Genomic DNA, 15844 nt, shown 5'->3' with positions numbered 1-15844 from the left:
GAAGGGGGATTCTTAACCACTGGACCACCAGGGAAGTCCTTGTATTTCTCATGAAGCTTTAAAATAGATCTCTTTGTAAACGTGGACTTATTTGAACAACGTTCAACACTACAGAAAAGTGCCGAGACTATTAAAATAAACGCCCTCATGCTCCGCCCTACACCGACACTATCCCATAATGTAGTCACTAGCCAGCTGTGGCAATTTCCATTTAAATGCAAATCAGTTGTAATGAATTCATAGTCAGTAGCTGCACAGAGCTGGTGACTACCAGACTGGGCTGCAGAGATACAGAACACAGTCAGAGTTTGTTTAGAAAGTTCTAAACAAACCAACTGTGGGCACCTCAGGAAAAAAAAAAAGTTTCCTGATTTTTTTTTTTTTCTTCATGACAAAATAATTTACAGTGATTGTAAAAGGCAAACTTTAAACAATAATGGAAACATCTGGCCTAGGGGAGGGTGCCATGGTCCCATTTGGTAGAAATATGCACCATTGTCAATACTTGGAGAATCTCCTGCCAAACGTTTTCCTAACAGGCTGAGTATTAAAATACTTTGTTTTCCTGTTTTATTTTTTTTATTGAGGCAGCATTATACCTTTTGTGTATGAGTCATGTACAAAAGCTGGGGGCTTCCCTGGCAGTCCAGTGGTTAAGACTTCGTGCTCCCAATGCAGGGGACATGGGTTTGATCCGTGGTTAGGGAACTAAGACCCTCCATGCACCAAAAATAAAAAAGTGTACAGCTCCATGGCGGTTTGAAAAGTGAACATCCTCGGGTTACCAGGACAGGAAGGGCAGTCTCCTCAGCCCCTCCTCTCTCCAGTCCTGGGACCTCTCTCCCTCTCTTCCCCAAGGATAGCTGATAATGGATGATTGGTCTCCTGATTCTCACTTCCTCTGTTTTCCCTCTGGACTGGGAGATAATGGGTGGTTTTCAGAGGTTATAGGAAGTCCTAGAAATTTTATGCAATGTTGTATATTCCTAAGTGGAAGGGTTCACTGATTCTTGTCAGTTTTCGGAAGGGTCTGTGGTTTGTGAGCCAAGAAGAGACCTTTTGGATATTAAAAAAAAAAAAGATAGATAGTGGGAGGCTGCTGTACAGCACAGAGAGCTCACTTCAGTGTGATGACCCCAAGGAGTGGGGATGAGGGAGGGGATGTATGTATACACACAGCTGGTTCCCGTTGTTTTATAGCAGAAACCAGCACAACATTGGAAAGTGATTATATTCCAATTTAAAAAAAAAGATAATTGCAAAGAAAAAAAGTATTGTTCAGAAACTTCCTGGCAGTCCAGAGGTTAGGATTTGGTGCTTTCACTGCTGTGGTTCAGGTTCGATCCCTGCTTGGCGAACTAAGATCTCACGAGCTGCATGACATGGCCAAAAAACAAATAAAATAAAAATTCTTTCTCGTAAGCAGTCACCCAGGATCATTTCGTCATCTTTGCTACCTTGTCCAGCTCATGCTGAAGACTTCATTCCCTACTCCCCAAACCCAGTGTCTTGTTTGGCTTTTTAAAAAATACAAGTCTGTTTATTTTTGCGGCAAAATATACATAACAAAACATTTACCGACTAAACTATTTCTAACTGTGAAGTTCAATGGCATTAAGTACATTCACTTTGTTGTGCAACCCTCCCCACCATCCATCTCTGGAACTCTTTTCATCTTCCCAAAGTGAAACTCTGTCCCCTTTAAACATTAACTTCATCACCCCCACCCCCAGCCGTTAGCAACTCCCATTCTCCTGTCTCCATGAGTTCAAGTACTCTAAGGACCTCGTGTAAGTGGAAGTGGGGAGCTTTTGTCTTTTTATGACTGGCTTATCCAACCTAGCATAATATACTCAACATTCATCCATGCTGTAGCATGTGGCAGAATGTTTGTACTTAAAGACCGAATAAAATTCCATTGTTTGCATACACCACATTTTATTTATCCATTTATCCACTGAGGGACACTTGGTTGCTTTCACATTTGAGCTATTGTAAATCGTGCTGGGTGTACAAACAAAGTCCCAGCTTTCAACACGGGGGGTATATACCTAAGAGTACAATTTCTAGATCATGTGGTAGTTCTATTTTTAGTATTTTGAGGAATAGCTATAATTTATTCCAGAGCGGTTGGCCCACCAACCAGTTCCTCCATTTCTTCACCAACAATTGTTATTTTCTGATTTTTTAAATTGTTTTATTTTAATTAATTTTTATTGAAGTATAGTAGCTTCCAGGTGGCGGTAAAGAATCCGCCTGCTAATGTAGGAGATGCAGGTTTGATCCCTGGGTCGGGAAGGTCCCCTGGAGAAGGAAATGGCAAGCCACTCCAGTATTCTTGCCTGGAAAATTCAATGCACAGAGGAGTCTGGCGGGCTACAGTCCATGAGGTCGCAGAGTCAGACACAACTTACTGAGCATTGCACGCACATATAATAATTGCTTTACACTGTTGTAAAGCTTTAGCTTCTGCTTTATGATTTATTTTTCATAGGAGCCATCATAATGGCTGTAAGTAGTTCTTGCTTTATTTTTTGGCAATGAAGTGAGTGGCCTTTCTGACAGAAGCATTTATATCTTTCAGGCTCTGCTGGTGCAACCTGGAATGGCTTATCTCTTGAACAGCCTTTCCCAGCTGATAAGAGAGCTATCATTAGCTCATGGCTTAGAAAGGTTAAGAACTTGCCAAGGTCACAGGTGATCTGCACAGCCAGAAACTGAATCCATGGTCTTATCGCTTTTTTATTCCACTCAGCGTTGTGCCTGCCTTTCAACGCAGAGAAGGTCAGCCCCTAACACCAAACAAAGGTCACATAGCTGATGGTAACGAAGCAAACTCAGCATCAAATGCTCCGCCATCAGGATGGTGAGCAATGCCATAAGCATTGACTCTGGGGTCCCAGCTCCACACCCGGAAACCGACATTTCTGCAGGAAATACAAAGGTGACATCACTTGTATGCAAAGCCACTTTATGAGACAAAGGATGGGGAACCTCTTTTTTTTTTTTTTAATTAATTCATTTGACTGCCCTGGGTCCCAGCTGTGGCATGTGGGATCCAGTATCCCTAACCAGGGATTGAACCCCGGGCCCCCTGCATTGGGAGCTCAGAGTCTTAACCACTGGACCACCAGGGAAATCCCAGAGCTTTTGTTCTTGAACTTCCTCTACTCCATATTCTTCCCCCAGGGGAGCTGTCATCTGGCACTGGCTGCATCCTGACAGCCTGAATTTCTATCCACAGCTCAGATGTCTTTGCAGACTCATACAGCCAAGCAACTGCTTTCTTGATAGCTCCACACAGTCATCCTCCAGGCCCTGGGACCTTCCCCAAACCTTTCCTTTCACGCACTCCCTCACCTCCAAGTCTGTTCCTCTCCATATTGGTCACAAGTACCTAATAGGTATTTGGGCCACCACCTAATAGGTATTTGGGCCAAATGCCCAGGAGCTTTCTTTCTCTTCATTCTGCATGTCCAGGCTTGCTGGCAAGTCCTCTCAATTCCAGAAGATCTAGAGCCAATCCCCTGCCTAGCTCTCCCCTACGTAACATCTTCCAATGCTTCCTGGTGCATCAGAATAAAGACTCGCGAAATCTCTTGCTCACTCCTCTCTGGCCATGACAACCTCCTCACCATTCCTTAAAGAAATTAAACGGCTGGGACTTCCCTGGTGGTCCTGAGGTTAAGACTCTGAGCTTCCAAGGCAGGGGGCCCGAGTTCCATCCCTGGTCAGGGAACTAGATTCCATATGCCACATCTAAGAGTTTGCATGCTGCAACTAAAGATCCTAACTGCCGCAACGAAGACCTGGTGCAGCCAAATAAATAAATATTAAGAGAGAAAGAAAGAAATTAAACTTCCACACCTCAGGAGCCTTTGAACTTGTTCTTTCCTTTGCCTTGTGTCTTGCTTCCTTTTCATCACTCAGGTTCCTATTCATATGTCCCCTTCTCAGGGAATCCATCCTTGAGCCCCCAACCTAAAGCCATTTCCCTCCCCTGCTCCAACTCTAGTGATTTTGTCCTATGACCCTGTGTTATTGCCCTCAAAGCAAGTCTTCCTGGCAGACTGAAATGATCTCATTCATTTATTTGCTTATTGTGAGGTCTTGTCACTAGAGCAGTGACTTTCAATGATATTTTAAAAAAAGAGTTTTGGCACTCCCTTAAATTTTTTTAATTCAGTGGTTTCCTTACCTTAAAATTTTTAAATATAATTTATATCTTTTTATTTATTCTCTTTTGGCTGTGCTGGGTCTTCAACACTGTAGATAAGCTTTCTAGTTGTGGTACACGGGCTTCTCATTGTGGTAGCTTCTCTGTTGCAAAGCATGGGCTCTAGGGTGTTTGGGCTTCATTAGTTGCAGAGTGTGGGCTCAGTAGTTGTGGCACATGGGCTTAGTTGCCCAGCGGCATGTGGGATCTTCCCGGACCAGGGATCGAACCTGTGTCCCCAGCACTGCAAGGCAGATTCTTAACCACTGGACCACCAGGGAGGTCCTCATGATTTTTCACATGTCCCACAACAAGACACAAATTTCATATGTGACCCAGGGATCCAGGTGTTACAACTGCATCACGAATTACCTCCAAATTTACTGGCTTTAAACAAAAACATGGATCTTGCTCACAAACCTGCGGTTTGAGCGGGCTTGCTGGGAACATCTCTCTCTGCTCCTCTTGGTGTCAGCTGGGAAGGCTCAAAGGCTGGGGGCTGGAATCATTTCAGTGCTCACTCCCTTACTTGTCTGGTGGTTGATGCTGGTTTTGGCTGGGCCCTTATCTGGGAGACAGTTCATGTGGCTTGGGCTTCCTCACAACATGGCAAATGGGCTCAGAGAGCCTATCCTGGAACTGAGAGAGAGGGAGAAAGCTAGCACCAGGCAAAAGATGCATCTTAGTTTCTGACCGAGGCTTTCAAGTCATACAGCGTCCCTTCTGCCACATTCTGTTAGTTGCACAAAATCCTGCTGAAGTTCAAAAGAATAGGTCTGCTTCTTGACAGGGAGTGGTAAAACTGGAACTATTTCTGTCGCTATTTTTTGGAAAATACTACCTGCCACACCCAGTAGACAAATGTTTGGAGTTTCCCCAAAACAATACCTAGCTTTTTGTACACAATGCACTGATTTTTTTCACCATTGTATTCTGCAGCAAATGCTGATCATGACCTGCTGCACTGATGTCTTCACATTTGAGGGACACGTCACAAAAATGAGGAGTTTTTCTTTCCTGTACTGTAACCCTGCACAGCACAGTGTTCAGTAAGAGCTGGATACCTCACCTACTGCTGCTAAGTCACTTCATTCGTGTCCAACTCTGTGTGACCGCATAGATGGCAGCCCACCAGGCTCCTCCATCCCTGAGATTCTTCAGGCAAGAACACTGGAGTGGTTGCCATTTCCTTCAGCTACTAGCTCGCTATGTATGTTTTACTTAGCACCTATATAGTAACCCCTTTTAGTTCACTCAGAATCGATTGATATGGGGCCTTAAATGCTGTGTGCTCAGTCGTGTACAACTCTTTTCAACCCCATGGACTGTAGCCCACCAGGCTCCTCTGTCCATGGGGTTTCCAGGCAAGAGTACTGGAGTGGGTTGCCATTTCTTCTCCAGGGAATCTTCCCAACCCGGGGATCAAATGCGCATCTCCTGCATTGCAGGAAGACAATTCTTTACCCACTGAGCCACCAGGGAAGCAATAATACCTGTATAGCACTTACTGAATACGGGTACTGCCCTTATTTAACCCTCATGCCAATTCTTTTATTTATTGAGGTATAGTTGATTTACAATGTTGTGCTAATTTCTGCTGTACAGCAAAGTGACAAGTTTTACACATACATATATATAATATTTTTAAATATTTTTTCCTATTAGGATTTATTCCATGAGATTGGATGTAATTCTTTGTGCTATACAGTAGGACCTTGTTGTTTATCCATTCTAAATGTAATAGTTTGCATCTGAGTCAGTGAGTGCTTAATTTTCAGTCGTGTCCGATTCTTTGCAACCCTTTAGACTGCAGCCATGAGGCTCCTCTGTCCATGGGGTTTTCTAGGCAAGAATACTGGAGTGGGTTGCTATTTCTTTCTCCAGGGGATCTTCCCCACCCAAGAATCTAATCCACACTCCTGAGTCTCCTGTATTGCAGGTGGATTCTTCACCTGCTGAACCATCACGGAAGCCCTGCTAACCCCAAACTCCCAGTCCATCTCTTTCCCTTCCTCCTCCCCCTTGGCAACCACCAGTCTGTTTTCTATGTCTGTGAGTCCATTTCTGTTTTGTGAAGGTGAAGGTGAAGTCGTTCAGTCATGTCCGACTCTTTGCGACCCCGTGGACTGTAGCCCACCAGGCTTCTCCGTCCATGGGATTCTCCAGGAAAGAATACTGTTTTGTAGATAGGATCATTTATTCTCAAACCAACTCTTAAAGCAGACACTATGATGACCCTCATTTTGCTGAAGAGGAACGTGAAGAGCAGAGGGATGAAGCAATTTGCCTGGGGTAACACAGCTTGTTGCTGTTGCTTAGTCGCTAAGTCCGACTCTTTGCCACCCTTTGGACTGTAGTCCCCTCAGCATCCTCTGTCCATGGGATTTCCCAGTCAAGAATACTGGAGTAGGCTGCCATTTCCTCCTCCACAGGATCTTCCCGACCCAGGGGTGGTACCTGGGTCTCCTGCCTTAGCAGGAGGATTCTTTACCACTGAGTCACCACGGAAGCCCAGTAAAACAGCCAGTAAGTGGCAAATCTGGGGTTGAAACCCAATAAATCTGGTTGCAGACTCCATTTTGCGATGCAGCCTCTTATAGACTACTTATTTATGATTATTGTGAGTATTCCATGCACACACCACAGAACGTCGGTTCCACGTGAGGCAGTTATCAGCTTAGTCCCTAGAACCCCAACCTGGAAGCGGCAGGCACTGAATTTGGTAAGAAGGAAAGTTTGAACCTCTTGCAGCCGCTCTCCAGCCAGCACAGGCGCATCAGGCAAGACTATCAGGCAGGACTGCAGAGACACGCCCACCCTGCGCAGACTGGCCTTCGCCAGTGACTGACAGAAGAGCTGGCGCAGGCGCACTTGTCCGACTCGAAGCAGCCGCCCTCATTCGCTGATGACTGACGTGGGATCAACCCAATGGAAACGAGTCTCTCCGGGATGGGGGCGGGGCTAAGGGGACAGTTAAATTTGCGCGGGATTTGTTCTAAGGTAGTCATGGCGGCCTTCCGCGATATGGAGGAGGTGAGCCAGGGGCTGCTGAGCCTGCTGGGCGCCAATCGCGCGGAGGCGCAGCAACGGAGGCTACTGGGGCGCCACGAGCAGATGGTGGAGCGGCTGCTGGAGACGCAAGACGGCGCCGAGAAGTGGCTGCGAGGTGAGGACCTGGGCGGGCGGGGCGAGGGGCAGCCGGGGTCCGTGTCATGGGAGCGGTGGCCAAGCCAGTCACGAACCTCCTCCCTTTTGGGCGCCCCTTCCCCTAACCTATTTCCCCGTGCAGGTGAGCACTGTCCCCTCTGAGCCTCTGTTTCCCCATTCATGAAATGGGCTTCAGGATAGCAGCGGGGGTTTGTGTGTTAGTCGCTCAGTAGTGTCCGACTCTTTTTTGCTACCCCCATGGACTGCAGGTCGCCAGGCTCCTCTGTCCATGGGGATTCTCCAAGCAAGAATACTGGAATGGGTTGCCGTACCCTCCTCCAAGGGATCTTCCCAATCCAGGGATCGAATCCAGGCCTCCCGCATTGCAAGCGGATTCTTTACCATCTGAGCCAGCCAGGGGGTTTAGTGGTGAATATGAGTTTGCAGGCTCTGCCGCTTAGTGAGCAGGAGCTGGGGTACGCAGGGTTTGAATTGAAACTCAAGTGTCAAAACACCGGGTTTGAATCCCAGCATTCCCACTTCCCAGCTGTGAGATTTGAGGTGACTTACTTAACCTCACAATGCCTCTTTTTCCTATAACTTGGTGTAACAATAAATAATCCACATCTTCCTGCTGAGGTTGTTCAGATGTTTTACTGAGCACCTGCTGTGCCCAGGCATAGTGCCAGCCCTGGGGTGACAGCAGGGAATAGAGCAAACACAATCCCTGGGGTGAGGGGGCTGCTGATACTCTACCGGGTTGAGGGAGAGAATAAACAAGAAAAATGAATTTGTCAGGAGGTGATGGGCTAAGGAATTCAGCCCTTAACTCCTGAGCCCTGTGGTCACAGTCCAGTGGTTTGCCTCTCAAGCCTCAGTTTCCTCATCTGTGAAAGGGGGCTGCTGAAGCACCCCTTTGATGACTCAAAGTGAAATTCACAGAAATGATGCTTGCATAGCACTGTGCCCTTGAACGGGGTGGAGGTGGGGGCTGCTCATGTTGCAGCTTTTCTCAGCATCAGGGTATTTGGGGTTTTTTTAAAGGCTTCAGACTTTTTTTTAATTGTGGTAAAGTTGACGTAACGTGAGGTTTACCATTTTAACTATTTTTAAGTGTCCAGTTCAACAGCATTAAGCACATTCACATTGTTGTGTAACCATCCCCACCATCATCTCCAGTATGCCATTGTATGGATACACTATATTTTGTTTATCCATTTATCACTGGACACTTGGGTTGCTCCCACCTCTTGGCGATTGTGAATAATGCTGCTATGAACAGGAGGGTACAAAATAATCTCTTTGAGTCCTTGCTTTCAATTCTGTTTTTGTATTTTCCCAGAAGTGGAAATGCTGGATCAGATGATAATTTGATATTTAATTTTTTTTGAGGAAATGTCATCGAGTTTTCCACTGTGGTTTCAGTGCCAGGGATTTGTAATGCCTTTTGACAATTACACTTTATGAGGGGGTGTTGTTTGGGTTGAGACTTGAATGAGCTGGGAGCTAACCATAGGATGCCTGGGGGGAGGAGGGATCCTGGCAGAGAGGACTCTCAGGGACAAGGTCACGAGGTGAGAATGAGCCTGGAGACCCAGGAGAAAGAGGTGAATGAGGTCAGCAGTAGCCAGAGCCTGCTAGCCCCCAGGAGGAGTTTGGATGTTGGTTCTAAGCGTGTTGGAATCCGCCTTTCAATGCAGGAGACTGGGGTTCAATCCTTGGGTCGAGAAGATCCCCTGGAGAAGGAAATGGCAACCACTCCAGTATTCTTGCCTGGGAAATCCCTTGGACAGAGGAGCCTAGTGGGCTACAGTCCATGGGGTCGTATAAGAGTCAGACATGACTTAGCAACTAAAACAGCAACTACTAAGCGTGGTGGATGCCCTGGGCCGGGTCTTCTGCTCTTTCCTCCTCCTCCTCCTCCTTCCTTTTCTCCTCTCCCTTTCCGGTAACTCTACTTCCATGGGTGGTTGGGGAGAAGATCAACATAACCCAACCTGCCTGGGTCAGCAGAATGGATGGATTTGGGGCAAGGAGAGAAGAGTCAGCATTCTAGGGTGCTGGGGTTTGATCAAAGAATCCAGTTCAGGGACTTCCCTGGTAGCAGTCATGCTTCCACTGCAGGGGGCTCGGGTTCGATTCCTGGTCGAGGAACTAAGATCCCACATGCTGCCCAGCGTGGCCAAAAAAAAAAGAATCCAGTTCAGATCCCGGCTTTGGAGCTAAGTTTGTGGACAAGCCACTTCTTTGAACTTCCATTCATAGCCTCTCAAACTCAAGGAGGGCTAAGCTGCCCTCAGAGCGTTGTGAGAGTACAGAATGGGTTAGGGCTCCCTGGTCACCCGTGGCCAGAGCACGCATGTAGGCAGTGACGGCTTAGACTGAACAGCCAGGAGACTTGGCTGTGGTTCGGACGGTGCCTGGAGAAGGGGCGGGAAGGCTGCGTAAGAGAGCCAGACCCCCAGCTCTCCGACAGGAAGTCAGCAGGCACCGTCTAACACAGGTCAAGAAATAGCAGCATAAGCAAATTATTTAGAAATATGAAGGCTGATGCCAGAGAAAACAGTGAGGAGTTTAAGTGGCTGCTTCAGAGGGTGGAGAGGCTTAGAGAGGAGTGTGTGTGTGTGTGTGTGTGTGTGTGCACATGTGCAAGTGTGTGTTTAAGTTTTCACAACCATAGACATGTAGCGCTTTGATTAAAAATTAACTTGATCTAAGTTTGTAAACAAACACTGGCCCTCTGAGAAGCATTGTCATCTGTGTCTTCCCTGGGTTGGCCGGTTTCTCTGACTCAATGAGAAGGAACACAATAACCTTCTTAGGGTGTTTTTGATCTTTTCAGATGTTCCATTCCAAATACATTTATTCTGAGTAGGTGTTGGCTGATATTTAGCAACTGTAAGACACAATTTGTGCCTTGAAGAAGAGAGACAAGAAATAAATAAGCCAGGATGATGGCTAAGAGCACAGTCATGCCCCAGGAGGGAGAGGACAGTGTCCATTCCGCCTGAGTTGGGCATTATCCAGGAGGTCCTCAGGCTGGGAATGGGTGTGCCCGATGGCAGCATCCCTGGAGGATAGGCAGGCGGGGGCCCAGGAACACACATGAGAAAACATGGCATGTCTGCACGTATTAATGACACATCTTTGCAGCCAGAACAGAGGGAAAACACGTGGTCGGGAGAAAAGCAAGGAGAAAGGAGGTCAGCAAGGAAGGGGAAGGTCCTTATCCTGGAGACACTGGGGGAGCCCTGGGAGGTCTTTGAGCAGAGGAGTGACTTAGCATTCGGCCTCTGACGCAGCCACTCTGAAGGCAGAGAGCAGAACAGACTGGCAACAGGAGCGACCAAAGCAAAGCAGGGGGGCTGACAGGGTGGTCCTGGAGGGATGAAGGACCAGCACGAGGAAGGAGGGGCCCTGCCAGGATGGATGGCCAACTGCATCCAAAGAGTGAGTCCTGGGCTTGTTGTCTGGGCAACGGGGTGGAGAGTGATGTCATACATTAAGACTAGGTGGACAAAGAGGGACTGGAGTTTCTTCGCCTGATGGATTCAGGTGTGACTTAGGGAAATGGATGCCCTGAGTCAGATTCCAGGTGGGACTCTTGTGGGTATTTGTAAATAGGACGACGGGTCTGGGAGCCACAAATGGAAGTGGGCGTAGATGGGGGTGTTGAGGCCGTCCTCTGCTCCGGGGTTCTACTGGGGAGCCTGAGTTGAGGGGCCGAGACTTCACCCCACCCTGCAGAGATCCTCACCGCAGAGAAGGAGGTGGCCCAGCGCCTCCTGGATGCAAAGCAGCAAGCACACCAGGGTGGTGTCGAGGTGCGGCAGCTTGAAGCTGAGCTTCAGAGGGCCAGCGAGGAGGACGCCCATCTGAAGGCCAACCTCCTATATCCTTTCCTGTGTGTGTGCAATGGTCGGACCCCAGCCCCACCTGGGAGGCACCTGTTCACACTGGAAAACACACCTAGAGCCAGTGGCTTGGGGCCGACAGGGTTGGTGTGAGGTGTGAGCGTGTGGGCAGCCCTGCCTCCAAAACCAGGGATCCTTAACTACCTGCTTTACTCAGCTCACAAGAGAACTGGAGGAGCTCAAAGAGATTGAGGCGGATCTCGAAAGACAAGAGAAGGAAGTTGATGAGGACACGACAGTCACCATCCCTTCAGCTGTGTAGGTCCATAGATGTGATGTGAGTGCGTATCCCTGTGAGTGTGTGTGTGTGTGTCTGTAGCCCATGGATCTTTGCTAGAGTTAACCCTGGAATGACTTCTTTTCTCTATTTATTTTTTTTTTTTGTCTTCTCGCACAGGTACGTGGCTCAACTTTATCGCCGAATTAGTAAAATCGAGTGGGATTATGAGTGTGAGCCTGGGATGATCAAAGGCAGTATCCTTTGTGGGGAAAGTGAAACCCTGGGCACTGCTGGGGAGAATTAGATGGTGCAGACACTGTGGCAGATCCCACACACTGAACAGCATGATCATATGACACCATTCCACTTCTGGGAATTGGAATATGACCCAATTTCACCCTGGGTGTACCCACAAAGGAACGAAAGCAGGGACTTGAACGGTGTTTGTACATCCATTTCACAGCAGCCCTGTTCACAAGAGCCCAAAGGTGGGAGCAACCCAAGCATCTATCAGCAGATGAGCAGAGAAACAAAACGTGGTCCATCCACAGGGTGGAAAACAGAAGACATCCCAACACAGTTTACCGAGGATGAACCCAGGGTATAGTATGCTGAGTGAAATAAATCAGACACAAAAAGTCGATACCATATAGTTCCACCTGCCTGAGATCTCTAGAGGAGTCAGTTTCATGAGGACAGAAAGTAAGATGAGGATGATCAGAGTGGGGTAGGGGGAGTCAGTGTTTAATGGAGACAGAGTTTCAGTGTTCCAGGGCCCTTCCCTGGTAGCTCAACTGGTAAAGAATCCACCTGCAATGTAGGACACCCTGGTTCAATTCCTGGGTTGGGAAGATCCCCTGGAGAAGGGAATGACTACCTACTCCAATATTCCGGCCTGCAGAACTTCATGGACAGAGGAGCCTGGCGGGCTACAGTCCATGGGGTCGCAAAGAGTCGGACACAACTGAGTGACTTTCACTTTGACTTTTCAGTTTTACAAGATGAAGAGTTCTGGGGATAAATGGTGACGGTTGCACAACAGTGTGATATACCGAATGCCACTCAACAGGGCACTCGAAAATGTTTAAGGTGGTCAGTATAATATGACATAGATTTTACCATAGTTTTTTTTAAAGTACACTGTCAGAATTTACTTTTCTGTTTATGAAAATTTGTTTCAGTCTCTCTCTTTTTTTAAAGCTTCATCTGTTTTGTTTTGGCTGTGTTGGGTCTCTGTTGCTATGTGGGCTTTTCTTTAGTTGTGGAGCGCAGGGGCTACTCTAATTGCAGGGTGTGGGCTTCTCCTTGTGGTGGCTTCCCTTGGAGCACAGGCTCCAGGGTGCACGGGCTTCAGTATTTGTGGCGCACAGGCTTAGTTCTTCTGTGGCCTGTGGGATCTTCCTGGACCAGGGATTGAACCTGTATCTCCTGCATTGGCAGGCAGATTCTTTACCACTGAGCCACCAGGGAAGCCCCTCTAAGTATCTTAATAATAACAATTGCAAGGCAGTATCCTTTTGTCGTGGGGTTGAGGGAGAGGGCAGTGCATGCTGGCTTTCCTTACATCCATGCTCAGTCCACCACGGCCCCAGCGTTGCCCAGCCCATCCACCTGGACAGCACCCAGCTCTCTAAGAAGTTCATCAGCGACTATCTCTGGAATCTGGTGGACACAGAGTGGTAGCCTGGAGCCTCTGGGACTGTGTCACACAGCCCCACTCAGTGGGAATCAGCCGTGGTGGGTGGTCAGTGCCTTGGTGGTGAGATGAGCTTAAAATTAAATGTTGACACATAAATGAGTTTTTGTTTTTTACTGATTTTCTCCCCGCCCCCCCCACCACCACCCATTTCACCCTCCGGACTTTGGCCTTGGATGCTGGACTAGGTAATCAAAGAGAACCAACTTAACCTTGCCAGGGCTGTAACTTCACATGTGTAACAGTGCATGCCAACGACACTGTGGTAGCCAATAACAGATTCCAGGTCTTCATCTGTGATTCAAGTGTGGCCCCTTTTCTATCCGTTCAGTCTCTAAGTGCTGCTGTGTGCCCAAGGTGAAGGTGACAAGGATCTCTTCAGCCAACGGAGGAGTCAGAAGTGATCAGATGCCACCCTCGGGCTAGAGAGTGTCCAGAGTGCTGTGGGACCTCGGCCAGGAAGGGAACATGCCCAGAGGATGGGGGTGGTGTTCATGCAGGGACTAGAAAGGAAGAGCCAGTCACAAAGAGGTTATGTAGGGACCCATCCCTGGCTCCAGGGTGGACTGTGTATTGGAGACCACTGGTTGCCTCCCTAATATTTATTCACCACTTGGTAAGGAACTCCTTTTAACTGCCCAAGTCAAAACACAACTTTCTGGGGAGGGAGGTGGTAGGGGGGTTCAGGATGGGGAACACATGTACACCCATGGTGGATGCCTGTTAATGTATGGCAAAACCAATACAATATTGTAAAGTAAAAAAAAATAATCAGATCAGGTTAGTTGCTCAGTCGTGTCTGACTCTTTGCGACCCCATGAATCGCAGCACGCCAGGCCTCCCTGTCCATCACCAACTCCCGGAGTTCACTCTGACTCACGTCCATCAAGTCAGTGATGCCATCCAGCCATCTCATCCTCTGTCGTCCCCTTCTCCTCTTGCCCCCAATCCCTCCCAGCATCAGAGTCTTTTCCAATGAGTCAACTCTTCGCATGAGGTGGCCAAAGTACTGGAGTTTCAGCTTTAGCATCATTCCTTCCAAAGAAATCCCAGGGCTGATCTTCAGAATGGACTGGTTGGATCTCCTTGCAGTCCAAGGGACTCTCAAGAGTCTTCTCCAACACCACAGTTCAAAAGCATCAATTCTTCGGTTCTCAGCCTTCTTCACAGTCCAACTCTCACATCCATACATGACCACAGGAAAAACCATAGCCTTAACTAGACGAACCTTTGTTGGCAAAGTAGTGTCTCTCCTTTTGAATAATAATAATTAAAAAATTAAAAACAAAACACAACTTTCCCCAGTCTCCTTTGCAGTTAAATTCAGGACAATGAAATGTAAAAAGTGTTGTGTGTGACTTCTCCTTTAAAGTCAAGGGAGTACCCCCCTCCCCTTCCCCTCTATTTTCTGGAATTTGGGTGTGATAGCTGGAGCCCTGGCAGCTGTATTGCCACACGAGGAGGGGTGACATTCTCTAGAGATGATAAGAGCCTGGTTCTCCGATGATGGTGGAGCTGGGTATCAATACTGGACTTCTTGGGTGCAAGGGCTAACCTGCTGTGCGTGTCTTTCTTAGTTTAGTTTTTCTATCACAGACAGCCATAATAAACCCTCACTGATTGAGCATGCAGCCAAAGCCTGGGCCAGCCAATCAATGCATTCACCTAACCCCCATCCTCAGTGACTGAGGTACTACTACCAGCAGGAAGTTTATGGCCAGCCTCTCTGCCTGCCTGAGGGCAGCAAGTGAGAAGTAGGGTCCCTTTGCTATCAAGTGTCTCCTGGATACAGCTTCGCCTGAAGCTAGTAGATTTAGCAGTTACATGAACCTCTGGGTGTTGGGTTTTGTGCACCTCTGTACAACTTACAATAAGTAAAATTTGTATTTCTTGATCAGAGAAGGACATTTCTAGGCAGAAGGAACAGTAAGTTCTAGCAGCACCTGAGTACATCAAATGGGCACTAAAAATAGTCCATTCCCGTACCCCTTGGATGTCCTAGGGCAAGTAATCCTGCCTGTTGGGTCTGGGAGATAGACCCCAAAAAGCGGTTATTAGTGTCACTGAAATGCAAGCCTCCCCAGGCCATCTGGCTCACAAGATTCCCAGAACTTCAGAGGCCCTGCTTTTATGCCGAGGCCCTGGCTTTACATATTCAAGGCTATGTTCCCATAAGCCCTCCTGGGCTGTTTTCATTTTCAAGGTTGGCAGAGTTGTTTTATGATGTGAAGAAGAAGCAGAGCCCTGCATTGGTACCTTTGGCCTCCAAAGGGCAAAAGACGACCTAGACCAGGGTTTTCCTAACTCCAGCCTTCGCAGTGCTGGGGCCAGGTCCCTCTCTGCTGGGGGCTGTCCGGGACATCATAGGATAACCTGGCGGTAATCCTGGCCTCCACCCTGTAGATACTGGGAGCCAACCCCTGTCCTGAAAACCCTGGGGGTTGGGGGGGTGGACCTACTCAGGGCTGCCACCCCCACCTCCACCCCTCTGCCTTGTAGCCTGAGCCGGGAATCCATGAGTCTTCTGCCAAGGTCAGTTGAGAAGCTCCTGTCGCCTTGAAGGCCGTTCCTGCTGACACAGCCAGCCTCCACCTGCTCCCCTGCATGAGTGAAGGTGCCAGGAGGGCTCCCTGCCCTGAGAGGACTGGGGC

The 15844-nt window shown here is 48.1% G+C and overlaps 1 protein-coding gene across 1 annotated transcript; it reads left to right on the top strand.

The window, feature by feature from the left end:
• The first annotated feature begins 7194 nt into the window (after positions 1–7194).
• Positions 7195–13295, top strand: SPC24 (SPC24 component of NDC80 kinetochore complex). The gene is made up of 5 exons (XM_005890783.3): positions 7195–7382; positions 11111–11255; positions 11431–11535; positions 11675–11751; positions 13074–13295. The coding sequence occupies exons 1-5, from the start codon at positions 7223–7225 to the stop codon at positions 13178–13180; spliced, it is 594 nt and encodes a 197-aa protein (XP_005890845.2). The 5' UTR covers positions 7195–7222; the 3' UTR covers positions 13181–13295.
• Positions 13296–15844: the final 2549 nt, after the last annotated feature.

Source organism: Bos mutus, chromosome 7 (assembly GCF_027580195.1).
Source record: "Bos mutus isolate GX-2022 chromosome 7, NWIPB_WYAK_1.1, whole genome shotgun sequence".
NCBI lineage: Eukaryota > Metazoa > Chordata > Mammalia > Artiodactyla > Bovidae > Bos > Bos mutus.
This window is presented reverse-complemented; position numbering and strand designations above follow the sequence as displayed.

Bases quoted from the DNA above. Each gene is read 5' to 3' on its own strand.
- SPC24 (XM_005890783.3), top strand. From the start codon at position 7,223: ATGGCGGCCTTCCGCGATATGGAGGAGGTGAGCCAGGGGCTGCTGAGC. The intron at 7,383-11,110 runs GTGAGGACCTGG...CCCACCCTGCAG, and splicing joins CGCCGAGAAGTGGCTGCGAG to AGATCCTCACCGCAGAGAAG. The intron at 11,256-11,430 runs ATATCCTTTCCT...TACCTGCTTTAC, and splicing joins CATCTGAAGGCCAACCTCCT to TCAGCTCACAAGAGAACTGG.